We start from the raw sequence: 27,456 nt of genomic DNA on the forward strand, positions 1-27,456 counted from the left end.
GCGTTCTTCGGCTCCTTTTGTTTCCCGCTACCGCCCGTCGGCCGGATGTGACGTAGACACACCTCAGTCACGTACTCGTTGGAGATGGAAACTTGCCGCGCCTACCTTTTGGCCCCGCCTCGAATCCCAGCCATTTGGCCTCTCCAGGTTGGCCCCGCCCCAACGGCTGCTTTTAAACCCGCCCCTCTGCCCCAGGCCATAATTGCTCGTGAACCTCTTTGTTGGAGAACAGCGGTCAGCAAGGTGTGTTAGTACGAAAGCTGTTTTGTCGCGGTGCGTCCCAGAGAAATTGATGTGCTTCTGCCTCAAAATCGCGGGATGATTTGATTTCCCTCCTGCCCATCCTTTCTCAGCCTCGGTTTCCTGCTTGAGCCCATTCATTCTCTTGTGGATCCCCAGTGTTCCAGGCTCTGCTAGAAGCTGGGGATGAATCTGCGAACACGCTCGCTTCCCCCAACGCCCTCACAATCCGGTGGGCAAGCCATCGGCTCCAGACTAAAGTCTGTTTTAGGTCGCCTGCCCCATTCTGATACGAGATTATGTGCAGGTTTGAGAGATTAGTCAACCTCAAGCACAGCGTAGTACCGTGGGGAACGGCCCTTCTCAGGTCCTTCTAAGCCAGCTCCCATGGAGCTGCACCTCCTACCAGCCTCTTTCAGAGCCAGCAGTCATCCGCAGCTCCAGTGCTGTCCAGCCAATGTGTGAGCTTTGGCAAAGTCCTTTTCCTCTGCCTAGACTCCGTTCCTTCTCTTTCCAGCCTTGCTGTGACCCTGAGCTAATGTGAAGATTTTCTGTTCAAGAGGTAATGTAGGCTGGGGCACTGTGGTGCAGGGGGTCTGCCACTGCCTGGGACACTTGCGTCCTGTATCAGTGCCAGTCGGAGTCCCGGCTGCACCCCTTCCCATCCAGCTCCCTGCTAGTGTGCCTGGGAAGCACTGGATGGTGGCCCAAGTGCCCGTGTCAGACACCTGGATGTAGTTCCTGTCTCCTGGCTTCAGCCTGGTGGCCATTTTGAGGAGTGAAGCAGCAGATGGAAGATTTTTCTCTCTCTCTCCCCTCTTTCTGCTCTCTGCCCTTCCCATCTTTCTCGCTATCATTTTGCCTTTTGAATTAGCAAATAAATCTTTTAAGAAAAAGTGTACTGTGTATATCAAATGTGATAGGAGTTTGTTAAAATCTTTTTCATTAAATACTTAAAATGTGCCTCTTGGAAATATTCACCTTTTCAATTTAGTCATTGATTCAGCAGATACCTACTGAGTGACTTGGTATATATCCATCACTATTCTAAGTAGTGGATATATAATACTGAACAAAACAAAAAAGTCCCTCTCTTCATCCAGTTGTCATTCCAATAAGAGATAAACAATAAGGAAGATAGATAAAGTAGTTTTAAGATTGTGGTAAAGGGGGCAAGCGTTGTGGCATAACAAGTTAAGCCACCATCTTCCATGCTGGCATCCCATATGGGCGCCAGTTCGAGTCCTTGCTGCTTCACTTCCAATCCAGCCCCCTGCTAATGTGCCTGGGAAAGCAGCAGAGGATGGCCCAAGTTCTTGGGCCTCCACATGCATGTAGGAGCACCAGATGAAGCTCCTGGATCCTGGTTTCTGCCAGTTGTGGCCATTCAGAGTATGAACCAATGGATGGAAGATCTCGATATCTCTCTCTCTCTCCCTCTCTAACTCTGCCTTTCAAATAAATAAGTCTTAAAAAAAAAAAAAGATTGTGGTAAATACTGAGGAAAAAATTATTTAAATCAAGAAAAGTAGCAATAAGACATTGGTGGGGGAGCTGTTTTATCTTAGATGTGGGGAAATAGTCACTGCAAAGATGTGAGTAAAGATCCGAAGGAAGAGGAGAGGGGGAGAAAGGGAGCCTTCTGATAATTGGGGAAAAGCATTTCATGGAGGGAGAACAGCAGCTACAAAGGGCCTAGAACGGCTAGAGCATAGTGTCCTGTAGGGAGAGAGTAGATGAGGACAGAGAGGTAGCACAAGCCCAGTAGATACTTTCCTGTGAGTCGCAATAAGGGCTTTGGCTTTACTCTGCTGGGGAACCCGTGAGCAGAGGATCCACACAATGTGATTTCTGTTTAACAGAGCTATTGGCTGTTCTATGAAGGACAGGCCCTGTGCTTCAATGGTAGAGGAAGGCAGACCAGTTGGAGCCAGTTATAATAATCTACAGGTGGTGAATGAGAAGTGGTCGAGTTTTGAATGTATTTAGAAGGTAGAGAAAACAAGGTTTACTCACAGATCTGATGTAGGGTGTCGAAGGATGAAGGGAGCCAAAGTTTCTGGCCTGCACAACTGAAAGATGGGTGTGGCCATTTTTGAGGTGGGAAAGATGGGGGAGATGTTTTTGGGGAATGTTATCAGATGCTCGGTTGTGGGTGTGTTGAGTTTGAGATGCCCGACACAGTAGAGGCGTTGAGAGGGCAGGAAAGCATTTGGTTCCGCATGTCAAGGGAGCATTTTAGGCTAGGTGTATCATTTTGGGATTCACCAGCACATAGATGATATTTGAACTGGATGAGATCACAAAGGGCATCAGTATAGATGGAAAATTGTTTTCTCTAATATTAAGAATTTGAGGAAACTAGAAGCAGCAAGCTAGATAGAGAAAGAAGGCCAAAAGGGATAAATAGAAAGCCAGGTAAAGAAAAGGTATCCCTGGGACCAGCGCTGCAGCATAGGTTAAGCCTCTGCCTGAAGTGGGCATCCTATATGGGCACCAGTTCGTTCCTAGCTGTTCCATTTTTGATCCAGCTCCTTGCTATGGCCTGGGAAAGCAGTGGAGGATGGCCCAGGTGCTTGGGCCCCTGCACCCCCATGAGTGACCCGGAAGAAACTCCTGGTTTCTAGCTTCAGATTGGCCCCGTTGCGGCCGTTTGGGGAGATGGAACGCATCTTTTTCTGTCTCTCCCTCTCTCTGCCTCTCAAATAAATAAATAAATCTTTAAAAAATGAAAGTTAAAGAAAAAAGAAAAGGTGTCTGGAAGGAGAAAGTGATCTACTACAGCCTACCTCTGTACAAAATTGTGTTCCTGTTCATTTTAGCACCAGTCTGTATGCTTCTTGAAGGCAGGGACTGAATGGGTTCTATGTTCCCAGGATCCCATATCTGCTCCTCTTGTCATTTTTCTCTCCCATCAGTCTCTGCTTCTTTTTTTTTTTTTTTAATTTTTGTTGACAGGCAGAGTGGACAGTGAGAGAGAGACAGAGAGAAAGGTCTTCCTTTTGCCGTTGGTTCATCCTCCAATGGCCACCGCGGTAGGCGCGCTGCAGCCAGCGCACCGCGCTGATCCGATGGCAGGAGCCAGGTGCTTCTCCTGGTCTCCCATGGGGTGCAGGACCCAAGCACTTGGGCCATCCTCCACTGCACTCCCTGGCCACAGCAGAGAGCTGGCCTGGAAGAGGGGCAACCGGGACAGGATTGGTGCCCCGACCGGGACTAGAACCCGGTGTGCCGGCGCCGCAAGGTGGAGGATTAGCCTAGTGAGCCGCGGCGCCGGCCTCTCTGCTTCTTTTTTTTGCTGAATCTCTACCTCAGGCATCCTTCCTGACATCTCTGGTCTCATGGAAAATTCCTCGATAACTTAGAATTCCTTCTAAGTTATTTCTTTCTAACTTAGAAATTCTTCTAAGGTCCTTAGCCAGGTCCAACAAGTCATGATTACTGGTTATCTGGTAACGTTTGTTGATTTTCCAACAGAGTGCCAGGCACCTTGATAGGTCCTGGGACAGAAAGATGAAGCAGAGTCATCCCTGTTCCTGAGAAAAATGTGGTCTAGTGAGTACTGAAATTACGGAAGAGGGTGGTGTTAGAACCAATGTGTGCAGAGCATTTTATGAGAACACAGAGGAGGGAGAGGTGAATGGGTTGGACAAATTAAATTTACAGTTTTGTTCCAGAGAAGGAAACTTGTGAGTGGGCCTTGAGAGATGAGTAGGAGTTAAGTCCACCAGTAGACAAGTAGGAGAAGGGAGTGCATGAAGAGACGGATCACAATCAAGGGCGTGGAGCTGCAAGCAGATTATGTGTTTGGAGAACAGTGAGAATCCATTTGGGTAGGTAAAAGTTGGGAAGGAAGGGAGATGAGAGACTATGAAAGGATCAGTTGGGGAAAGGCGTTGGTGGCACTGACATGGGATGTCATGGGATGGGAGTCAAACATCCTGACTAGTGCCTTGGCCTTGAGGGTTGACTTGCTAAGGACCCCAGGTAGAAGCTTCATTTCCCACGCTTGCATTTCCTCTAACATGGTGTCCTAACCATGTCTCCAACCCTGGTTTGAGTCCCCGGAAGAGATTTCCCAGGCCTGGCCCTTTCTGTCCTGGGATTTTACCTGCTCCTTCTTTGTGTTTTCCACAAACCAGGGCCTGGGATCTAAAACCAGGGGAAGGATGGAAATTTCCCAACAGTCAAAAATAAATCGAGAGCCTGCAGGCTGGAAGTGGAAACCTATGACGCTGTGCTTACACTACTCCAGGATCCAGGAAGGGCCAGAGCTGAATGGTGTGAATTCAGTGCCAGTGAGCTGCTCACTCATTCCTTCCACAGGCCTTGAGGAGCGTGACTGGGCCTGGTAGGGGACAGAGGAGAGGGTCACCGCCATCATCTTTCAGACATACACTCATTACTTCCTCTTATCTTCACCCCAGCCCTGAAAATCCTGCCCTCAAGTGGCAGATGAGGAACCTGAGGCTCAAAAAAAGTAGTGGCCCATCCGAGCTTCGGAATGTCAAACTTGCCCTCACTCCGCAAAGCTATCTTATGGGCCAGTCTGTGTGTGAAGAGGACCCACGGAGAAGTCAGATCTGAGTCCTTATCATCGGGAAGTCCCCCGTCTGATGGGGGAGGCATAAAGCAAATCATTAGGCCCTGGAGGACAGGTGTTTCTGTGACTCAACTCTATTTCTCCAGTCTGGTGTCTGGTGTCTGGTGGCGTAGCCACTCAATAGATGTTTGTGTCGTATGAATTTATTTCCTTCTGCCTGAGAGAATTGACCATGCTGATGTTCATTAGTTCATGTGATGAATGCTACGTTGGTGACAGACTCTGGAAAGAGAGGAGGGGGAGCATGTGGGATGGCTGGGGAGGAGGGGGGCCTTGCCAGAGGAGGAGTCAGGAAAGAACAGGAGGACCAGGAGATGCTGAGAAAGGCTCCTTTGAGTAGCAGAGGCTGCTGGGCTTTGAAGGATGATTCAGAGTTAGAGAGTCAGCCAGGAGGAAGAAAGAGGACTTTCAGTGGGAGGGGACTCTGGGGTCTGCATGTGTGTTTGTGTGTGTGTGTGTGCAGGGGACGCTGCAGGGAGCTGGCAAGCACCTCCAGGCAGCTTGGGCACTAACATTCCTCCTATCTCAGGATCACGACACCTTGTTCATCTTCTGTCTTTGGGGCCTCTCCGGACCTGACTGTGTGTGTAGGATGGCTAGATGAATTAGAAGGGATCTCTGTGGATTCTCTTCCAGTGCCTGTGACACCAGCCCAGGAGGCGGGCTCCAGCCAGGCCCCTACTTGCTCGGTGGGGTGATGGTCAATTTTGAGTCAGCTCGACTGGATTGAGGGATGCCTGGAGGACTGGTAAATCATTACTGCTGGGTGTGTTTGTGAGGCTGCTTCCGGAGGAGACTGGTGTGTGAGTCAGTGGCCTGAGTGGGGAAGATCTGCCCTCATCCAATCAGCTGAGGATCCAGACAGGGCAGGAAAGCGGAAGAAGGGGGAAAATGTGTCTCTGGCTCCCCCGCCCTCTCTCTCCAGCTCTTCCTGCTGCGTGTCCTCTGCTGCTTGCTGCCCTTGGACAGTAGGCCCAGGCTGCAGCTTTCTACTCTGGGGCTTGCACCAGCAGCCGGCCAGGGGCTCTCAGGCTTCTGGCTTCTTGGATGGGGTCATGTGGACTGGCTTCCTCAGCTCTTCAGCTTGCAGGTGGCCGTGGTGGGCCTTTTCCACCTCTGCAATCATGTAAGCCAGTCTGTAAATCCCCTCCATGGGTTCTGTTTCTCTGGAGAACCCTGATCACTCACACATGGGTTTGCATATATTTGCTTACCACAGCCAAGGGCTCCTCACTCTGGCCATAGCAAAAATAGAAAGTCAGAGAGGCCCTTTGTGCTGGAGGCAGAGACACAAACAACATGCAAATCCTCACCATCACACCAGAGCGATAGGCAGAATAAAAGGCCCCTCAAAGATATCTGTATTGGTGATCCCAGAGCCTGTGAATATGTGATCGTACATGGAAAGGGACTTCGCAGATATGATTATGGGTCAGGACCTTGACACAGGGAGATTAGCCTGATTGTCCAAGTGGGCCCCTTCTGTTTACACAGCTCCTTAAAGTCAGGGAACCTGGGCCCGGCATGGTGGCACAGCAGGTTAAGCTGCCAGTTGCAATGCCAGCATTCCATTTCAGAGTGCCAGTTCAAATCCCAGCTATTCTGCCTCTGATCCAGCACCCTACTAATGTACCTGGGAAAAGCAGTGGAAAATGGTCCAAGTACTAGAGCCCCTGCCACCCATGTGGGAGACTGAGATGGAGCTCCATGCTCCTGGCTTTGGCCTGGCCCAGCCTCAGCCATTGCAGCTGTTTGGGAAGTGAACCAGTAGATGGAAGATATTTCTCCCCTCTCTTTCTCCCAGTCTCAGCCTTTGCCTCTCTTGCTCTCTGTAACTCTTTCAAATAAATGATTAAATAGATCTTTTTCTTTTAAGAGAATCTTTTTTTTTTTTTTTTTTTTTTTTTTTTTTTTTTGACAGGCAGAGTGGACAGTGAGAGAGAGAGACAGAGAGAAAGGTCTTCCTTTTGCTGTTGGTTCACCCTCCAATGGCCGCCACGGTAGCGCGCTGCGGCCGGCACACCGCGCTGATCTGATGGCAGGAGCCAGGTGCTTCTCCTGGTCTCCCATGGGGTGCAGGGCCCAAGCACTTGGGCCATCCTCCACTGCACTCCCTGGCCACAGCAGAGAGCTGGCCTGGAAGAGGGGCAACCCGGACAGGATCGGTGCCCCGACCGGGACTAGAACCCGGTGTGCCGGCGCCACAAGGTGGAGGATTAGCCTGTTGAGCCACGGCGCCGGCCTTTTAAGAGAATCTTTTCCAGCTAAGGTTAGATAATAAGATGTTATAAAAAAAGGAGGGATGCCACATTTCTGATTTGAAGATGGGAGAAGGGGCCTTGAGTCCAGGAATGCAGATGGGCTCTAGAAGCTGGAGAACACAAGGAAACTGATTCTCCCCGGGATCCCCCAAGGAGGAACAGAGACCTGCTGACACCTAGATTTAAGTGTGCTGAGGCTCAGGGGTTGTACTTGTAACCTACAGAACTGAGAGATGATAAATTTGCATTGTTTTAAAGCCAATTGAAAAGTATTACATGGACATACACATCTATACTCATGCCCAGACACTGAGTCACACCGTCATACATGCTCGGGCAGACACAGCTGGGAGACCCAGAGGCATGGCAGCCTCCAAGCAGGAGCTGGAGAGAAACAAAGCTTCAGGTGTGTGCTGGGGGTGGGGTCCGGTGGGGAAGCCTTCTCCTTGGTGGTTGTGAAGAAAGCACAGAGCAAAGACCTCACCCTCTGACCACACTTTCAGTCTTTATATCACACTTTCTTAAAAACATATTCATTTAGTAATTTTCTAAAAGATTTATTGTATTTATTTGAGAAGTAGAGTTACAGACAGAGAGAAGCAGAGTGAAAGGCCTTCCATTTGCTGGGTCACTCCTCAAATGGCTACAACAGCTGGAGCTCAGCCAATCCAAAGCCGGGAATCAGGAGCTTCTTCTGGGTCTCCCATGTGGGTGCAGGGGCCTAAGGTCTTGGGCCATCTTCTACTGCTTTCCCAGTCCATAGCAGAGAGCTAGATTAGAAGAGGAGCAGCCGGGTCTAGAACCGGCACCCATATGGGATGCCAGTGCCGCAGGTGGTGGCTTTACCCGCTGTGCCACAGTGCCGGCCTCCATTTATTAATTTTTAAAATTTATTTGAAAGGCAGAGACAGAGAGAGATCTTCCATCTGTTGGTTTACTCCCCAAATCCCTGCAACAGCCAGGACTGGGCCAAGCTGCAGGCTCCATCTGGGTCTCCCACGAAGATGGCAGGGACCAAAGTATTCACCTGCCAACTGCTAGGGTGTGTTCTAGGAGGAAGCTGGAATCAGGAGCAGAGCCGAGGCTCAGATCCAGACACTCTGATACAGAATGAGGGCACATCAAGTGACATATTAACTGCTAAGGCAAACACCCACCCCTATATCATACTTTCAGCAGCTTTTGTTCCAACATTTATGTTAAATACTATCAAGTATATGTGCAACGCGGACAAACCCATGAAGACTGTGTGACAAGTGAAATAAGCAATCATAAAAAGACAAATATTTCACCACTTCACTATACACTTGAAAATGACTAAAATGGTAAATTTCATGTAATATATATTTATATGAGAGGGTCTTCAAAAATTTCATGGAAAGTGTATGCTATGAAAAAACGAGGGGCAGGCATTTTGGTACAGCGGGTTAAGCTGCTGCTTGGGATGCCCACATCCCTCGTGGGAGTGCTGGTTCACATCCTGGCTACTTGGCTAGTGATCCAGCTCCCTACGAATGTGTCTGAGAAGCACTCAGAGGTGACCCAAATACTCAAGTACCTGCCACCAAGGTGGGAGAACGGATGTAGTCCTTGGCCCCTGGCTTTGGCATGACCCAGTCTCAGCTATTGCAATGAATCAGCAGATGGAAGATTCTCTCTCTCTCTCTCTCTCTCTCTCTCTCTCTCTCTCTCTCTTTCTCTCTCTCTCTCTCTTTTCCTCTGTCTTTCAAATAAATTTTTAAATTAAAAAAAGCATAGATTTCAGAATTTTTTTAAAGATTTATTTTATTTTACTTGAAGGCACAGTTAGAGAGACAGAGAGAGAGAGACTTTCCATCCACTGGTTCACTCCCCAATTAGCTACGATGGCCAGGGTTGGGCCAGACCGAAGTCAGGAGCCAGGAGTTTCTTCTGGGGCTCCCACATGGGTATAGGGGCCCAAGCACTTGGGCCATCTTGTGCTACTTTCCCAAGTGCATTAGCAGGGAGCAACTGGGACTCCAACCGGCTACTATATGAGATGCCAACATCTCAGGCAGCGGCTTTACCTGCTAGCCACAATGCCGGGCCCATAATCTTATTTTTAATTTCATTTTTTCACAAACTTTTTGAGGTCCCCTCCTATAGGGCACCACTGACAGTCAAGAGAAATGTGAACAAACCTAAAAATACAGTATTTGATCACAACTGCATAAAATCAAATGTAGTACCATGCTACTGTACTTAGTGCATAGCCACACCTCCTGTTGCTTACCCAGGGGCTCACATGCCACCAGTATCTACTTGAAATGCTGACCATCTCTCCTGAGCAGTTACCATTTCTAGTAGATTACACATGACTCTATAGAGTGATCTCCCAGGATGGGGTTTGGTACAATAGTTAAGCCTCCTTTTGGGACACCTGGGAGGCAACAGCCAATGTTACAGGCCGTGGTGGAGTTCCAGTTCAAGGCAGTAAATGCACAGCAGAACAGAACCATTGCAGATGCTCTCCATGTCTGTAGAGGGCCTTCATGCAATTCCCAGTAAGGTTTCCAGAATTATGAGAGTGGGGAAAAGGACAGGGCTCTGAGAGTGCCCCCAGAGGCCGGGCCCAGTAAGGCCAGTCCTGCCCCAGGTGAAGGTTCTCAGTCCCCAGAAGTGTCAGTCACACTTTTCCAGCCCTCCTGAGCAGGAAGAAGTGATGGAGAGTGTTAACAGGGTGCAGGAGAGCAAGATTGCCCAGGAAGATGTGTGCAGCTACAGACGGCAATTCCGCAGGAGCCCTCCTCACCAAAGAGCCCAGAGAGGGCTTCGATGGAGGGGGACAGGTAAAGCAGGGAGATGAGACTCAAGGTCAGCCACCGTCTCAACTTTGGAACCACCACAACTTCAACGGCCAAGCCGGAAGCCCAGAGAATCCTAAACCACAGATGGCAGAGAGACCAAGGCAGTCTGTCCACCCGTCAAGAAGCCGTTGGCTCCCCTTGCTGAGCAGGGCAGGGCTCAGCAAATGCTGGTGACCATCTCTGCCAAAATCCAGTCATCAGGAAGAAGGAATATGAAGTGAACAGAAGATTAGAGCAATTAGAAGTGAACAGAAGATTAGAGCCCGGGATGGGCATTTAGCCTGCTGGTCAAGGCACATATTCAGACTCCAGCACCTCACATCACAGTGCCTGGGTTCATATTGCCTCTGGCTCCTCACTCCAGCTCCCTGCCGACGTGGATTCTGGGAGACAGCAGAGTGGCAGATCAAGTACTTGGGTCCTTGCTGCTCATACGGGAGACTTGGACTGAGTTCCCAGCTCCCGGCTTCAACTTGACCTAGCCCTGGCTGTTGTATGTATTTTGGGAGTGGATTGGAAGATGGGAGCACACACACACACTCTCTCTCTGCCTCTCCTTCTCTCTCTGTGTAACTCTTTCAAATAATAATAATAATAAAAATCTTAAAAAAAAAAAAAACCTTGTGCAGAACACTCAGAGGGGTAAAGGTGTTACTGGAGAATGGCAGGGTCCTTGTCTTCACGCAAGAAAGAATATAGGCATGAGACAGAGAGTGAGTAGAAAGCAAATAGCAAGGTTTATTAGGGTAGGGACATCCATAAGAATGGATGGGCACCTCTCCAGACAGAACCTGGGAGAGCGTGCCCAGTTGCTCAGACTGGGGGAGAGGGGGTTCCGTGGTTGAGTGGAGAGAGTACACTTGGCCAGGCCAGGTGGGCGGCTCAGCATAGAGGCAGAGGACTGAACGTGCAATCTGGTTGAGGCCGGGGGTTTTTAAGGGGATGGATCTTGCCTCTCCACCTCTGCTTCTCCCGGAACAAGGGACTACTTGGATGTAAATAGAAAAATTCCTATCTGAGTTTTCCCCCTGAAGTTATCAGACAGGGGGAAGCCTGGCTGACGACGCCCCCGTTAGAGGAAGGATGGGCAGGACCCCCTGGAGGATCAGGATCCAGAGCAGGATATTTGAAATGCAGATACTGGGCTGCAGCTGGAAGATTATCAGGCAGAAGGGGCAGGGACCCCCACTTGACAGGTTATCGGGTAGAAGGGGCAGGGCAGGATGCCCCTGCAAAGTTATTGGGATGACTTTGAGATGCATATGCTGGACCTAGATGTCAACTCTTTAGGCCTTTGTTACACACACATAAGCTCATATGTGACTTCCTACCTAACAAAGGCAGTGTGCATATGGTAACTATTCAGTTTTGTAGCTGGTTGGATTTGAAGATTTGTGTGATGAGTACCCGGTTTTGCCTTGGAGTCTTGCTTTAGTAAGAGGCACCTGCAAAGTGGCTATAGTGAGGTAACAAGCCATTTTTTTTTTTCTCAGAGTCTAAAAGAGGCAATACCCCCTGTCAGGGGGTGACAATAGACAATATCTACTGCTGTATGACAAAACACCCTGCAATTTTGTGTTTCTCATTGTTGCTGGAATGGATATTAAAATAAGCGTATGAACGCATGATGAGGGTATCTGTACATCTCCAAGTGTCTTCCCACAAGACACTGGGACATTTCCCACTAAGGGAAAACTAGTTATTAAATGGAAAAAAGCCACCATAACCAAATGGTCACCAACCATGAGACAAAGCAACATTATGAATCCCTTGATCTGACACACTGAGAAAGGGATACAATGCTCTGAGCTTCTTGCCACAAACGCACAAGCTCAAATTATGAGAAAATACCAGACAAACCCAAATTGAGGGCCAGTCTGCAAAAATGACTTACCAGCAATTTTTCAAAACTGGCAAGGACATCAAAGGCGAAAGCCTGAGGAACAATTATGGACTGGAGGAGACTAGGGAGACATGACAGCTACGTTCAATCTGAAATCGTGTTTTGGCCCCTGGGCCAGGAAAGGATGTCAGTGGAAGAATTGGTGTGAATGGAATAAAATTTGTAGATCAATTCATAGCATTACTTTAGTGTTATTTTTTATTGGGCTTTGGATATCGAAGATGCTAACATTTGGGTAAATTGAATGGAAAGCATACAGAAACTCTCCACTACTTTTGTAACTTATTTATAAGTCTAAAATTATTTCAGAATAGTAACATTCACATAACAAAAACCAGGAAGGGTGGTCAAGAGGGGTGGCAGCTCCCTCCAAGCTCACAGAGCAAGCAAGTGGCAGTGCCTAGTTTTGAAGTGCCTAGTTTGAAGCACTGTTGAGGGAGGCTCCAGGCCCAGGGAAGGGCTCCCTTTCATCCCTTCCTTCCCCTCATTCCTTGGCTCAGCTGCTCTGTGGCGTACACAGGGTGGGGAGAACAGATCTGGGCTCGGGCAGGGGACAGGAATCCAGGCCGAGAGACCTAGGGTTGCTGTCTCATACACGGCTGGCGGCGGCTCCCCAGCAGGAACAGATGGACGTGGCCTAGCAGATGACACAGCTGCTGCTTCTGGCTTTGCTGAATGCCATGTGGGGTTCCCAGTGCAGGACTCCATGGGCCAGGACAGATTTTTCTCTCTGTGTGCGTGGACACCAAGTACCACTAGACAAAGCCAGACTCTGAGGACAGGTTGCAATTACCATGTGAGGCTGGAGTGGGGCCCGGGGCAGGTAAGGGGCTGACCCTGACAGGGGAGAAGTTGGGGGATGGAAAGATCAGCCATGGGGTGTGAGGGAGGCAGGAGAAGGGTTGGGGAATCTAGCAAATCTCCAGCAGTGGAGGGACTGTATGTCTCATCCCCACTATGAGCCAGGTGCTTTCCTCACACCATGCCGGGGAACGTGCTCTAGGAGCACGTGGTGCCCTCTACCTAAGCAAATGAGGAAGCAGGCTCCAAAAGACACATGGGAACTGAGGAGAGGAATCAGTGTGCTTTTCCCCACCTTAATTGGAGCTCAAGGACAAGGTAGAAGAGAAGACAGATCCCCCATGGCCATGATGCAGCAAAAGCACACACACAGGCCAGGTCCCCACCTCGTGAGCTCTTGAACAGGAAGAAACAAATCAGATATGCTGGGGAGATTTCCCAGTAAAGGGGCCATTGACCTTGGCCTTGGCTATGATAAGTAAGAGGTTTCCTGGAAGACAAAGCAGGAAAGAGCAGTCCGGCAGAGGACAACCTGTGCACAGATGGGAGGAAGTGGCAGGTCCAGTGTGGCCAGAGCCAAGGATGCTGCTGCCATCCAGAAGGGGAGGTGGGGCCAAGGCCCCCACTGCATAGGGAAGGCCCCTGAAACAGCTTGGGGAATCGGAGCTTGAATTTGGACTCCAGACTCAGGAGAGATGCCAGCCTTTACTTCTTTCCGGCCCCCTTCTCTGTTCCCTGTCAGGTTTCATACTGCTGGCTGTTCCCAGGGAAAGACTGAGGAATGGACAGACTCTAGGGGCTTAAAGTATAGACAGGGAAGCCCAGAAATCCCATGATGCCTGTTTTTTGTTTTTTGTTTTTTGTTTTTAAGATTTATTTGAAAATCAGAATTACACCGAGAGAGAAGGAGAAGCAAAGAGAGCGAGACAGAGAGATCTTCCATCCGCTGGTTCACGCACCAGATGGCCGCAATGGCAGGAGCTGCGCCAATCTGAAGCCAAAAGCCAGGAGCTTTTCCAGGTCCCCCATGTGGGTGCAGGGGCCCAAGGACTTGGGCCATCTCTTATTGCTTTCCCAGGTCACAGCAGGGAGCTGGATCAGAAGTGGAGCAGCCAGGACTTGAACTGGCACCCACATGGGATGCTGGCACTACAGGCAGCGGCTTTACCCACTACACCACAGCACCAGCCCCAGGACATCTGGGTCTTATTCAACATGTCCTTTGCTTTTTTTCCTTTATTGTGGTAGAAGACATATTACATAAAATTTACCATGTGAGCCCTTTGAGATTGTACAGTTCAGTGACATTAAGTAGATTTATCTTGTGCAACTATCACCAACCACTCCCTTTACTTTTTCTTTTATTGTGCTAAAATGTGCCTTACATAAAACTTCCCATTTTAACCATTTTTAAAAGGTTATTTATTTATTTGAAAGGCAGAGAGAGAGAGAGAGAGCTCTTCCATCTGCTGGTTCACTCCCCAAATGGCTGCAATAGCCAGGACTGGGTCAGACCTAAGCCAGGAGCCAGGAACCCCATCTTGGTCTCCCACATGGGTGGCAGGGGCCCAAGAACTTGGTCCGTCATCTGCTGCCTCCCAGGGGCCATGAGCAGGGAGCTGCGTCAGAGGGTGAGTAGCTGGGACTCGAACCGGCACTCTAAGAGCCCTCTGGAGCACCTCCCCTTTGCCAAGAAGTGGCTCAGGCGCACACCTCTGAGACACACAAGAGCACAGTTCTGAGTGCCATGGGCCATCTTTGTTGAGCCAATTTCCATTATGTTCCTTAACTCAAGGCACACCTCAGGGCCCCTGGCTGTTCAGTCAAGCAGGAAGTGCATGGATTTTGCCTGGCGACTGAGAGTTGGGCTATCCCAGGAAAAGCATAAGCCGAGTCACCCCACATTCTGGGGAAGGTGCGTTAGGCCTGGACTGGGATGTTGGAGAAGCCTAGATTTGGTTCCACTCCTTTGGAATCATTTACATTTTCCCCGAGTGTCCAGACCTGTCACATCTCCCCTGTCACTTGACCCTGGGTGTTAATTCATTCCAGAGATTATAAGTAATTGGGTTGGGGTCAGCGCTGTGGCGTAACGGGTTAAAGCCCTGGCTTGAAGCGCCAGCATCCCATATGGGCACAGATTCTAATCCCGGCTGCTCCTCTTCCCAACCAGCTCTCTGCTATGACCTGGGAAAGCAGTAGAAGATGGCCCAAGTCCTTGGGCCCCTTCACCCATGTGGGAGACCCAGAGGAAGCTCCTGGCTCCTGGCTTCAGATCAGCTCAGCTCCGGCCGTTGCTGCCATCTGGGGAGTGAACCAGTGGATGGAAGACCTCTCTCTCTGTCTCTCTCTCTCTGTAACTCTGACTTTCAAATAAATAAATAAATCTTAAAAAAAAGATACATCTTTATAAACAATTAAAAAGGAAAAAAGAAAAGATGTCTCTTGGGGAGCCCATATCCTGTATCAGAGTGCCTGGATAGTCCCAGCTCTTCTGCTTCTGCTTCGGCTTCCTGCTGATCCGCACTGTGGGAGGCAGCAGGTGGTGGCTCACGTGCTTAGGTCACTGCTGTCCACATAGGAGATCCAGACTAAGTTTTGTGCTCCTGGCTTCAGAATGGCCCAGATTTGGCTGTTGGCAGGCATTTGGGGGGTGAACCAGTGGGTGGAAACTTTCTGTGTCTCTCTCTGTCTCGCTGCCTTTCAAGTAAAATGAAAATAAACTAAATAAAAATTAAAACAACGCTCTCTAAACAAATGAAAAAAAGAACATTATTTCTGAGACCTTCTCATGTTGATCTATCAAGATCCAGTTCATTTTTGTAATTGTTAGGTAAGTGCTGTGTATATGGCACACTGAGGTCAGGCCCCTCTTCATGGATATTTGTGGAAGCAGGCTTCTATTATGACTCTGATGTTTCTGAAAAGCACCAGCCGATTGTTTTGTAGAGTGTTCCTCCATCGGGTGTATTTGTGTCCTTGTGATTAAACTGAAGGTACATGTTTTTGTCAAGGATTCCCCAAAGCAACGCTTTGGACTTAGTATATTATAATGAGGAGCTCAAGATAATAAAATAACAAAACCAAAAAGATCACATGATATTGGGTTTTCCTGTTCCTGGTGAATTTTTTTAGTTTATTTATTTATTTGAAAGGCATAATTACAGAGAGACAGAGGCAGAGAGAGAGAGGTCTTCCATCCATTGGTTCACTCCCCGAATGGTTGCAATGGCTGGAGCTGGACCGATCCAAAGAACTGGCGCACATATGGGATACCGGCACTGCACCTGCTATGCCACAGCACCAGTCCCTGTTCCTTGTGAATTTAATTTTGACCTCTTGATGGAGAGCTTGTCTGCCAGGTTTCTCCATTACTGTTTTCCCCTTTGTAATTGGTAAGTGTGCTGTGGGGCAAGACTGGGTGAGCTGGATGGAGCCCCTTGTCAGCACACCCTGGCCCACAAGTCCTGCCAGCCGGTGTTCCTCCTGCCCACATCTGTTCCTCCCTCGCCCCCTCCCCACCACCTGGCCTCCAAGAGCAAAAACAGGAAGTTTCCATCAGTTTCCGTCCGTGGGGCCAGTGATGTGCTCAGCCCAGACTCCTGGATGCTATGGAAAGATACCTGAGTGGTTGGGTGAGTGACAGGAGAATGGGGCGGGGGAGGGGGACCCCTGGGCCTTTAAACAGCTGAGGCTGTAACCGGAAGAATCAGAGCAGCTGTGATTTTGCCGCTGGAGGTGAAGCCAGAGGAGTCAGTGACTCTATGGGTTGGGCACGCGAGAAGCCCTAGCTGCCTGTAGCCCTGGGAAGCTGGCAGCTCGTGCTCCAGCCTCACCTCATAGGTGTAACAGGACAGGAGTGCTGGAAGTGGATGGGATTCTCCCAAAGAATCGTGGCAGCTCAGGCTGCAAGCTTTTTATCAAGCCTGAGTGCTGGGGAGAACACAGAATAAGTGGGGGTTGGGGCTGCTCTGAGGCCCACTCTTAATCAACTTCTCTCACCCCCCACTGAGACCTGGCTGGGGCTCACATGCAATAATTAACTGCTGAGTGGCCTTCGCCCCATCCCAGGCTGCACTCCTGGGCCCCATTCCTGCGATCTGCCCCACTGCCCGTCTCCTAGGCCACTAAACCGCTGCCCGCCTCCTGGAATGAGACAAAGTGTGGAGCTAAGCAGAAGCTGGAGCCAGACCTGGAGCTGCCTCCTCTCCCAGGTACGCACTCACCAGCCCCATGCAGGCTACACACCCTTTGGTATTCGCTGCAAGTGTTAAAGAATTTGCTGAACTGGGACGGTCCGCTGTTGACCTGAAGCCCGGAGGCTGAAGCCCAGCCGGTGGAGCAAGTCAGTATCTGCCCGGGAGCTAGAACCCAAGGTTCTTTGCCTTTCAGCCCAGAACCGACTGCTCAGCAGTTCCAGTCTGCACCCCTGGGTGAGGGTGTCCCAGGTACCTCCAGATCTGAAGGGGAGATCAGGCAGGTGTGCAGGTGGCAATGTAGGTCACAGGGAGAGGGGAGAGCTTTGGTTTCCAAACACAACCACAGCAAGAGAGATACTTGGCATGGCACAGTTGGGGGGGGGGGGCGCAAAAGCTGAATGAGCTTTGGGCTGTTCTGGAGGGTCCAGTCGTCCCTGCTCAGCTGATCCTGTTAGGGTGAAACAGTGGTGGAGAAAATATTATTACCTCGGTTCTTTGTCTCATATGGAAGAAGAATTTCCAAGCAGACCAGCAGAGACTTAAAAGCAAGGTTTATTAGAGTCGGAGATCTCCAGTCTGAGCGGCATGGAGAGGGTTCCAAGGGAGGAAAAACCTGAAGGGGCTGATGGTAGTGGGGTTTTTAAGCACATTTTGGAGGGGGGGAAAAAAAAAAAACAACTTCACAATCAGCTTGACATTCAGTTATAAGGAGGGGACAAAGCCCATCAAAAGAACTGATTGGCAATCTTTTTACCTTCTCTGTCTCACTAGGATAAAACAAAAAAGCCATCACAAGGGTGGGATACCTAATTTGTTTCCCAGTAAACTGGGAGCTCAGAAGGGTGGAGCCACCACTCCCTTGCTGTCCTGGTGATAAGACTGGAAGCTCCGGAGGAGTGGGCAGGCAGGCACTTTTGACCTTGCTAAAAGACAACCCCTGGGGGAAAGCAAGTACTCCGCACCCTATTAGCCCAACTGACTGCTCACAATTCCACTGGCTGCCATTTGTTGGTTTTCCCTCCACATATTTAATCCTCAGATAGGAGAGTGAGCCAGAAGACTTTGCGTCTGCTTTTCCCAAGGTCAAGCAGGAGGTGGAGCGAGGGCTGGATTCCAGGACAGGCTGAGTCTGGAACCTGTGTTCTCAGTCGCTAGCCTGTGGATCCCACAAGGAGCCTAATTAGAAGAATCCTTCGGGTTAACTGACAGCACGGACTTACCCTGCCTGGCCTGAGCTGAGTGAGTGCGTGGGTCCACAGAGGCGGGATGGGGCACTGCAAGAAGTGAATGATCCAGTGAGAGCTGGAATAAACAGCGGAACAGTGGATTGTGGAGCAGGGAGCAGAGCTGGGTGGGCATTTGGCGCCAGGCGTCCTTGGCCCTGCCCTGCAGAGTCGGTCCAGAGACCTGCTGAGTGCCTCGTGGGGGTGTGGGGGTGTGGGGGGTCCTGCCGACATCCAGGCTCTGAGGGAGATGGGGGCGCTGAGGCGAGACAAGCTTGCAAGCAGGGAAGGCACGCCTCCTGGTGGAAAACGGGAGAGAGGGAGAGAGTGGTGGGAAAGGAATTCTGAGCATCTTGGGAGGGCCCAGGCCCCAGGTGGCTTGTGAAGGAAGGGGACAGTCACCTCCCCAAACTTCTTGTCTGTGGCCAAAGGACTGAGGGGTTGTGGTCAAGGGGAGGTCAGCTTTGTGGCCATGGACTCCGGAGCTTCCCAAGGCTACAGGGCAGTTCAGCTGACTGCACCTGCCACTTCCAGCCTTGTGACACCCCCAAGTCACTGGGGGTTTTGGGAGAGAACTACTGGATTAGGCAGAACTCAAGACTTAGCAAACAAACACAACAGCTTGCAGCTTGGGGTGGGCTTTAGCTTGGCTGTTAAGGTGCTGGTCGAGACCCCCGTGTCCTGCATCAGAGCATCTGTGTTGGATACCTAGCTCTGGCTCCTGATCCCACGTCCTGCTAAGCAGACCTTGGGGTGACAGTAGTGATGGCTCCAGTAACTGGGTTCCAGTCACCCAAAGGGGAGACCCAGATTGCATTCCTGGCTCCCAGCTTTGGCCCTGGCTGTTGCGGGTATTTGGGGAATGAACCCATGGATGTGAGCTCTCTCGTTCTCAGCTTCCCAAATAAGAAAGGAAAAAGAAAGTCTGCAGCCCCAAAACTAAAGTATTTTTGAAAACTTTTACAAAAAGTCATTGGTGTCAAAATCTGACCTGAAAATTAGTGTGAGGTTATGTATAGTTTTGTTTTTCTTTTTTGTTTTAAGATTTATTTACTGGGGCTAGCATTGTAGCTTAGCGGATAAAGCCACCACCTGTGACATTGGCCTCCCATATGGGTGCCAGTTTGTCATGCCCTGGCTGCTTAAACTTTTTTTTTTTTTTTTTTGACAGGCAGAGTGGACAGTGAAAGAGAGAGATATAGAGAAAGGTCTTCCTTTGCCGTTGGTTCACCCTCCAATGGCCGCCGCAGCCGGCTCGCTGCGGCCGGCACACCGCGCTGATCCGAAGCCAGGAGCCAGGTGCTTCTCCTGGTCTCCCATGGGGTGCAGGGCTCAAGCACTTGGGCCGTCCTCCACTGCACTCCCGGGCCATAGCAGAGAGCTGGCCTGGAAGAGGGGCAACTGGGACAGAATCTGGTGCCTCGACCGGGACTAGAACCTGGTGTTCCGGTGCTGCAAGGTGGAGGATTAGCCTGTTGAGCCACGGTGCTGGCCTATTCTGTCTCTCTTACAGATAAATAAATGTTTTTTTTTTTTTTTAAGATTTATATGTATTTATTTGAAAGAGTTACAGAGAGGTAGAGACAGGTGTTCCCAGGTGGCCACAACAGCCGGAGCTGCGCCAATCCGAAATCAGAAGACAGGAGCTTCTTCTTGGTTTCCCTCATGGGTGCAGGGGCCCAAGGACTTGGGCCATCTTCTACTGCTTTCCCAGGCCATAGCAGAGAGCTGGATCGGAAGAGGAGCACCTGGGACTAGAATCGGCGCCCATATGGGATGCCTGCTCTTCAGGCCAGGGCTTTAACCAGCTGCACCACAGCACCGGCCCCAATAAATAAGTCTTAAAAAAAAAATGGGGGCCGGCGCCGTGGTTCACTTGGTTAATCCTCAGCCTGCAGCGCCGGCACCCCGTAGGGGTGCCGGGTTCTAGTCCTGGTTGCTCCTCTTTCAGTCCAGCTCTCTGCTGTGGCCCGGGAGGGCAGTGGAGGATGGCCCAGGTGCTTAGGCCCCTGTACCACCATGGGAGACCAGGGAGAACACCGGGCTCCTGGCTTTGGATCAGCAAAACGCCAGCTGTGGCAGCCATTTGGGGAGTGAACCAACGGCAGGAATACCTTTCTCTCTGTCTCTCTCACTGCCTATAACTCTGCCAAATAAATCATAAAAAAAGAAAATGATGATTCTGTCAGATTATTGGGAGGACATGAAGCAAAAGCCCCAGGCCATTTTTAGGGAGCTGGATGAGAAGTGGAGCAGCCAGGACACAAACCGGCACCCTTACCAGATATCAGCATCGCCGCGTGGCTTAACCTGCTGCGCCACGAGGGCCTGCCTGTGCAGTTTGTGTTTATCCCACCATTGTAATATTTCACCACAGAATAAATGCTGGGTTGTTGGGACATGTGAATCTGACCAGAGTAGTTTTTTTTATGCTTTCTGAACATTTTTTCTCTGAAACATTCGCCTCCAAGGATTTGGAAAAGGGACTGGATTTCTGGCAAACTCCCGGCTGCGTCTGCCTAACCAAAGCTCACCCCTGGGTAGCACCAGTTGGCCCTCATGACTTCTGGAGAAGTCCGTCGGCTCCAGCCTGGGACTGTCTCCAGCAGGTGGTGTCTGATCGCATCCTGCTGAGGGGTGGGGGCAGGACTTGATACTCGGAAGGTATCAATCTAGGCTCCGCCCCCCTGGGGCTAAGCCCGCACCTGGAGGCCCCACCTCTGCTTTCCCCGGTGCCTCAGACCACAACTCTTTCTCCAGGGACTGACATGGCCCGGCTGGTGACCACACAGCTGCTGCTCCTGCTGGCATGGGTGATTTCATGGGGGGCCCAGCCCACAGCCGCACGGGCCAGGACTGAACTCCTCGATGTCTGCATGGATGCCAAGCACCACAAGGAAAAGCCAAGCCCCGAGGACAAGTTACATGAGCAGGTGGGCCGAGGGGTGGGCTGGGCGAGGGAAGGCAGTGTGAGACCCCGCTCCCTGGTGCGGGCAGGCAGCCCCGCCGGCACCAGTGAGGGCCGGTTATTTGTTCTCAAGAACTGTGTGCCAGTGGCAGCCCAGTGCCCGCAGCTCACCTTTGGGCTTGTTGGGTTTCCGCATTGCACAAATAAGGAAGCAGGCCCAGAGAGGAGCTTGGGAAATGCAACTGGACAGTCCCATCCTGTGGCTGGTTTTGATTTCGGGACTTAGGTCGGGAACCGGTCCTTCAAGGATGTGAGAGGAGACACTGCCCATTGCACGCTGTGATATCTTTCCTGCCTGGCCTAAAATAGCGCCAGGAGGTGGGTCTCTGACTGCCAGCAGGGTGGGCGCTAGGTACTCCATTACTGCACCTGGCAAACATTCTTGTAGGAATTATTTAGGGAAAGTAATTTGTGATAGGCATTTCAATATGTAAGAGCTCCTTTTGACCCATTAACAAGTTGTGATTGGAGTCCATTTGCTTTTGTTTAGAACCACTGTGCTTTTGTTTAGAACCACAGCCCAGGGACCACTGACTAGTGGGGATGTGACTTGGGTACCTCAAGTAGCTTTGACGTGAACTTATTTAGCCTTTAAGTAGTTTTACGTTGTCCTCAACGCTAGGCTGTGAGTTTTCATTCATCCAATAACTGTCACTGGAGCTCCTCTGGGTACAGTGTAACTTGCTTCCTTACTTCTAAGTCTTTGTCCGCTTCTCCAGAGATGCAGTCTGACCAGCCTGTAACTCTTTTAAGTTCCCATCGCTTTGCCCTGGGAAAGCAATTTTTCAAAGCAGTTACCATAGGTGAAGAGTCCATATTGTATCCCTAGTGTAAGGAGAAGGGTGCTTAACAGAGAGGAGAGAGAATACAAACTCACAGCCAGGCTGAATTTACTCAAAGAAAATAAGGGCGGGCACACAAACCGAACACGTGGCAGAGGGCCCAGACCTCTGCAGGCTGGGCCTTTTTATACCTTAGGTGGGCCAGGGGTGGGAGTGGTCCGAAAGTGAGCTTATCCATACAGGTCTTTCAAGTTTGGCCCACCCGCTTCCGGACCTGGGGAAGAATGCTGGGGGTGGGGTGGAGAACAATACAGGGTGTGAGACTGAATTTGGATTCAGGGACAAGGGATAAATTCTGATTTTATCTATCTTCTGGGCAATGAACTGATACACACCACCCCACAGCAATAGGAAGTAGCCAGAAAGAAATCCGTGCCCCCATCTCCTTATCTATACTCAGTCAGGACTGATGGAACAAAGACTCAAGCCTCAGCCATTCTAGCTCATTGCCCAAAAGACAGATAAAACCAGAATTTATCCATTGTCCCTGATTCCCAATTGTCTCACCCTGTATTGTTCCCACCCCACCCCTGCATTCTTGCCCTGGGGGGCCAAACTTGAAAGACCTGTATGGAGAAGCTCACCTCTGCCTACCGCCCCTCCACCCCACCCCTAGCCCACCTGAGATATAAAAAGGCCGGGCCTGCTGAGGTCTGGACCCTCAGTTCAGTCTGTGGGCATGCTGGCCGTTGGTCGACCTCTACAAGTTTATTTTCTCTGAATAAATTCCATGTGGCTGCGAGTTCGTTTTCTGTGGCCTGTGCGCTCTCCTTACATTTGGTGCCCGGTGTGAGGAGGCACCAATCTGCACCCCGTTTCCTTACACCCAGTGCAGTGCCTGGGTTAGAGTAAGTAGGAGCTCAATTAGGATTTTCTTGGCAGAAAGAAGACTATTTGAAGGAGTTGCTATGTACACCTTCTCCCCCAAACCTGGGTCCACTCGTGCAAGGGGCAGAAAGCCAGTCACTGACATTGGGTTGGGGTGGTGGGAGAAAGTAGGTATTTCTTTGCAAGTGCAGAGTAAAGATCCAGGCAGTTATCGTTTAAATTCCCAGGCTCCTGAGGGGTTGGGGTGAAGTTTCTTGTTGATTGAAGTTGGGGCTGAGAGGTAGGTGCGTGTTCAGCCCCCATGACAGTCCCTGGTTGGTCAGTGGTGCCCGTGATAAGAGGCAGCAGAACAGAGAGGAGACAGAATACGAATTTGTAGCCAGAAGGAAATTTATTCACAGAGGTGGATGACCAACTGCCAGCCAGCACACAGACGGGACATGTGGCTGATGGCCCAGATCTCTGCAGGCTGGGCCTTTTTATATCTTAGGTGGGCTAGGGATTGCGAGGTCGGGGGCGAGAGACAGAGGGGAGTACCTTCATGCTGGTTTTTTTTTTGTTTGTTTTTTTTTTTAAGATTGATTTATTTAGGCCGGCGCCGTGGCTTAACAGGCTAATCCTCCGCCTTCCACACCGGGTTCTAGTCCCGGTTGGGGTGCCGGATTCTATCCCGGTTGCCCCTCTTCCAGGCCAGCTCTCTGCTATGGCCCGGGAAGGCAGTGGAGGATGGCCCAAGTCCTTGGGCCCTGCACCCGCATGGGAGACCAGGAGAATCACCTGGCTCCTAGCTTCGGGTCAGCACAATGTGCCGGCCGCAGCGGCCATTGGAGGGTGAACCAGCGGCAAAAAGGAAGACCTTTCTCTCTGTCTCTCTCTCACTATCCACTCTGCCTGTCGAAAAAAAAAAAAAGATTTATTTATTTAAAGTCAGAGTTACACAGAGAGAGAGGGGAGAGAGAAAGAGGTCTTCCATCTGCTGGCTCACTCCCCAATTGGCCACAATAGCCGGATTGGTCGGAGCTGCACCCATCCAAAATCAGGAGCCAGGAGCTTTTTCCAGGTCTTCCACATGGGTGCAGGGGCCTAAGGACCTGGGCCATCTTCTACTGCTTTCCCAGGCCATAGCAGAGAACTGGATCAGAAGTGGAGCAACTGGGACTCGAACCAGAGCCCATATGGGATGCTGGCACTGCAGGCAACGGCTTTACCTGCTACACCATAGTGCCCGGCCTTTTCATGCTGGTTTGGCACCAGCTTTCAAACCTGGAAAAGACTGCAAGGGATGGAGTAGGCTGGGGAACAACACAGTGTGTGAGACTGCATGCAGGGATTAGGGGTAGGAGCCAGAGTGGCTGAGGCTTAGGTCCTCGTTCCATCACTCATGGCCTTCCTTTGATTGGTCAGGGAATTTTAGGGTGGTCAAGTGGGCTTCAGTCAGCTTGGCAGCTACAAACAGGTGGCAAGTGAGACCCTGTGAACTAATGCTGGTCATTTAGATGTTAATTACTGGAGAGTTTTCCTAGGCCATTCCTTCCATTCAGTAAATTCCTTTTGGTAAGTGGCTAATCCTAAAGGCAGGGCAGGACACCAGGGTAGGAGGCTGTCTGGACCCCCCCATCCTCCCGTGATGTCCTGCCTCTGCTTTAGGGACACAGAAATAGGGGTTCTGTTTTTAATTTGAACTAATGAATTTTGTCCTGACTGCACCTCCTGGGCGCCCGGCCTCTGAGAGTCTCCTCCCTAAAGAGGGCTCCTACAGCAGTGGTTTCCATGGATGCCTTTGGCGAGCTGGGGAAACCGAGTGCTTCAAGAAGGGAGACTGCCCGTGGCACAGTCTGACGCCGCTGGCTGTGCACTTAGCCCTGTGTCTTCCCCACCCAGTGCAGTCCCTGGAAAAAAAAGGCCTGCTGCTCCACCAACACCAGCCAGGAAGCCCACAAGGACATTTCCTACCTGTACAGATTCAACTGGGACCACTGTGGCAAGATGGAGCCCGCCTGCAAGCGGCACTTCATCCAGGACACCTGCCTCTATGAGTGCTCCCCCAACCTGGGGCCCTGGATCCAGCAGGTACGAGTGTCCTCCTGGAATCTCCAACCTAGCCAAGGGGCTTTCTAGAATAGACGGTGCCAGCAGCTCTGGTCCTATCACAGCTGTGTTGGCTGAGCCCTTCTTCTCTATCAAAATCTCCCAGGTGGACCAGAGCTGGCGCAAGGAGCGGGTCCTGGATGTGCCCCTGTGCAAAGAGGACTGTCAGCGCTGGTGGGAGGACTGCCGCACCTCCTACACCTGCAAGAGCAACTGGCACAAGGGCTGGAACTGGACCTCAGGTGGGGGCTGCAGTGGGGCAGGAAGGGAGGTGTTTATGTGTTTATTATTATTATTTATTTATTTAAAAAGGTACAGTTACAGAGAGAGGGAAAACAAAGGGAGAGACAGAGACTCTCCCATCTGCTGGTTCACTCCCCATATGCTATTACAATGGCTGGGTCTAGGCCAGGCTGAAGCCAGGAGCTCCTTCCTGCTCTCCCACCTGGGAAGCAGGGACTCAGGCACTGGGCCATCTTCCGCTGCTTTCTCAGGCCATTAGCTGGGAACTGGATTGGAAGTGGAGCATCTGGGACTCAAACCAGCGCCCATATGGGATACTGACATTGCAGATGGCAGCTTTACTCGCTATGCCACAGCACTGGTCCTTGGAGGGGGAGGTGTGGAGAGTGTAGGATGGATATGCGAAGGTTTCTGGTGGCAGGACTGACAGAACCAAAGGTCCTTCTTGGCTCAGTGGCTAAAAGTCTTCCCTCTTCCCTGTAGGATTTAACCAGTGCCCGGTGGGAGCTGCCTGCCACCCTTTCCACTTCTACTTCCCTACGCCTGCTGCTCTGTGTGAAGAGATCTGGAGTCACTCCTACAAGGTCAGCAACTACAGCCGAGGGAGCGGCCGCTGCATCCAGATGTGGTTCGACCCGGCCCAGGGCAACCCCAATGAGGAGGTGGCGAGGTTCTATGCTGAGGCCATGAGTGAGGCTGCGCTCCACGGGGCCTGGCCTCTCCTGCCCAGTCTGGTCTCTCTGCTGCTCTTTCTGCTCAGCTGAGTGTCTTTTGTATCTCATGCTCGGACATCCCTCCCCTGTTCAGCCCCATGGCTCCCAGCTATTGGGTTCCTGCTCCATGGCGGGGCCACTGACAGCCAGTTCAAATAAACCAGAAAATCTACATGTGCCTTGTGAATTATTTGGGACTGAATGGGAATGTTTTGCTTCCCAATTCCCATTGATTGAAGCTGCTTAGAGTTGGTCAATTACCAACTCTAACACCTGCTGGGTATGAGCTCAATACTTACCCATTCTTCCAACCAAGGACACATTCATGGTTCACAATTTCATTTTTCACTGCAGCTCTAACCAAGTGATGAGCTCATGATTTTCCCATTTGAATTGGGCCATACCTTCCAGGATTGACACCTCTGGTGTGCTGAGTTTTCCCATAGAAGAGGTGGAGATGTCAGCTTCGAGAATGGTTTAGATGGGTGTTGGGAAGAGGGTAAGGTGCTAGTTAGCTGGAGCCATAGCCCACTCATAGCACCATCTGCCAGTTATACACTTATATTTTTTGAATATAATTTTTTATACTTATTCCAATAAGTTATAGATACTATTTGCATTTTACCTATGTGGAAACAAATGCATAAATTAAGGAACATGACCAACACCACCCCCTGCGTAAGAGCTGGGATTCTACCCCAGGCAATGTGGCTCTTGAGCACGAGCTCTGTCCCCTTGTGGAGTGAGCAGATCTTACCATTTGCAGGGAAGCGGGAGCTATGTTGGTCTGGCAGAGTGAGGACTGGGTCGCAAACTTAGACTCCTAAAACAGGTCCTAGACCCATCACTGAAAGGGTTTTAGGCGATATTCTCACATTAAGTATAATTTGAGGCTGGTTATAATAAAATAGTTGTAACAGTAACATACCTTATATCCTGGTGGCTTAATGCAATTTTTAAAAATAAAGATTGTATTTATTTATTTGAGAGAGACAAAGAGAAAGGTCTTCCATCTGCTGATTCATCCCCAGATGGCTGCAATGGCTGGAGCTGAGCTGATCCAGAGCCAGGAACCAGGAGCTTCTTCTGGGTCTCCCACATGGGTGCAGAGGCCCAAGGACTTGGGCCATCTTCCACTATTTTCCCAGGCCATAGCAGAGAGCTGGATTGGAAGTGGAGCAGCCAGGACTCGAACGAGTGGCCATATGGGATGCCGGCACTGCAGGTGGCAGCTTTACCTGCTATGACATGGTGCCAGCCCCTGCAAATAACTCTTATCAACCTAAAAAATGGAGCAATCTCCTAACCACATTCTAGACAGTCTTGTGGAAAAAGCCAATCTATGTTGTATGCTCTGCAGAACCAGTGACACCATTTACAATATACCTGTTACAGATACATCAGCATTAGTGAAATTCAAGAGTAGTATCATCTCAATTTAACAAAACTTAACAAAGATCTATTATGCAGGAGCCTGCGCTGTGGTGCAGCGGGTTAACGCCCTGGCCTGAAGCACCGGCAACCCATATGGGCACCAGTTTGAGACTCGGCTGCTCCACTTCCGATTCAGCTCTCTGCTATAGCCTGGGAAAGCAGTAGAAGATGGCCCAAGTCCTTGGGCCCCTGTGTAGTGGAATGAGAAGGCCATGCCAAGGTAGCCACTGGCAAGCGAGTGTCAGTTACTCAGGAACGGTTTTAAAACCCACCTGGCAACGG

The 27,456-nt window shown here is 50.5% G+C and overlaps 1 protein-coding gene across 3 annotated transcripts; it reads left to right on the forward strand.

Annotated features, from left to right (window-relative positions):
- Positions 1-30: 30 nt before the first annotated feature.
- On the forward strand, positions 31-25,857 carry LOC133763240 (folate receptor alpha-like). 3 transcript variants are annotated; one of them, XM_062196648.1, is made up of 6 exons: positions 31-243; positions 16,760-16,850; positions 20,819-20,991; positions 24,578-24,766; positions 24,891-25,026; positions 25,511-25,857. In XM_062196648.1, exons 1-6 carry the CDS (start codon positions 85-87, stop codon positions 25,789-25,791), a joined length of 1,029 nt encoding a protein of 342 aa, XP_062052632.1. In that variant the 5' UTR covers positions 31-84; the 3' UTR covers positions 25,792-25,857. The 3 variants fall into 3 exon arrangements, with proteins under 3 accessions (XP_062052632.1, XP_062052633.1, XP_062052634.1); XM_062196649.1 differs by lacking the exon at positions 31-243 and adding an exon at positions 17,875-18,074 and having other exon boundaries at positions 16,782-16,850; XM_062196650.1 differs by lacking the exon at positions 31-243 and adding an exon at positions 17,918-18,074 and having other exon boundaries at positions 16,791-16,850.
- Positions 25,858-27,456: the final 1,599 nt, after the last annotated feature.

This window comes from Lepus europaeus, chromosome 7 (genome assembly GCF_033115175.1).
Source record: "Lepus europaeus isolate LE1 chromosome 7, mLepTim1.pri, whole genome shotgun sequence".
NCBI lineage: Eukaryota > Metazoa > Chordata > Mammalia > Lagomorpha > Leporidae > Lepus > Lepus europaeus.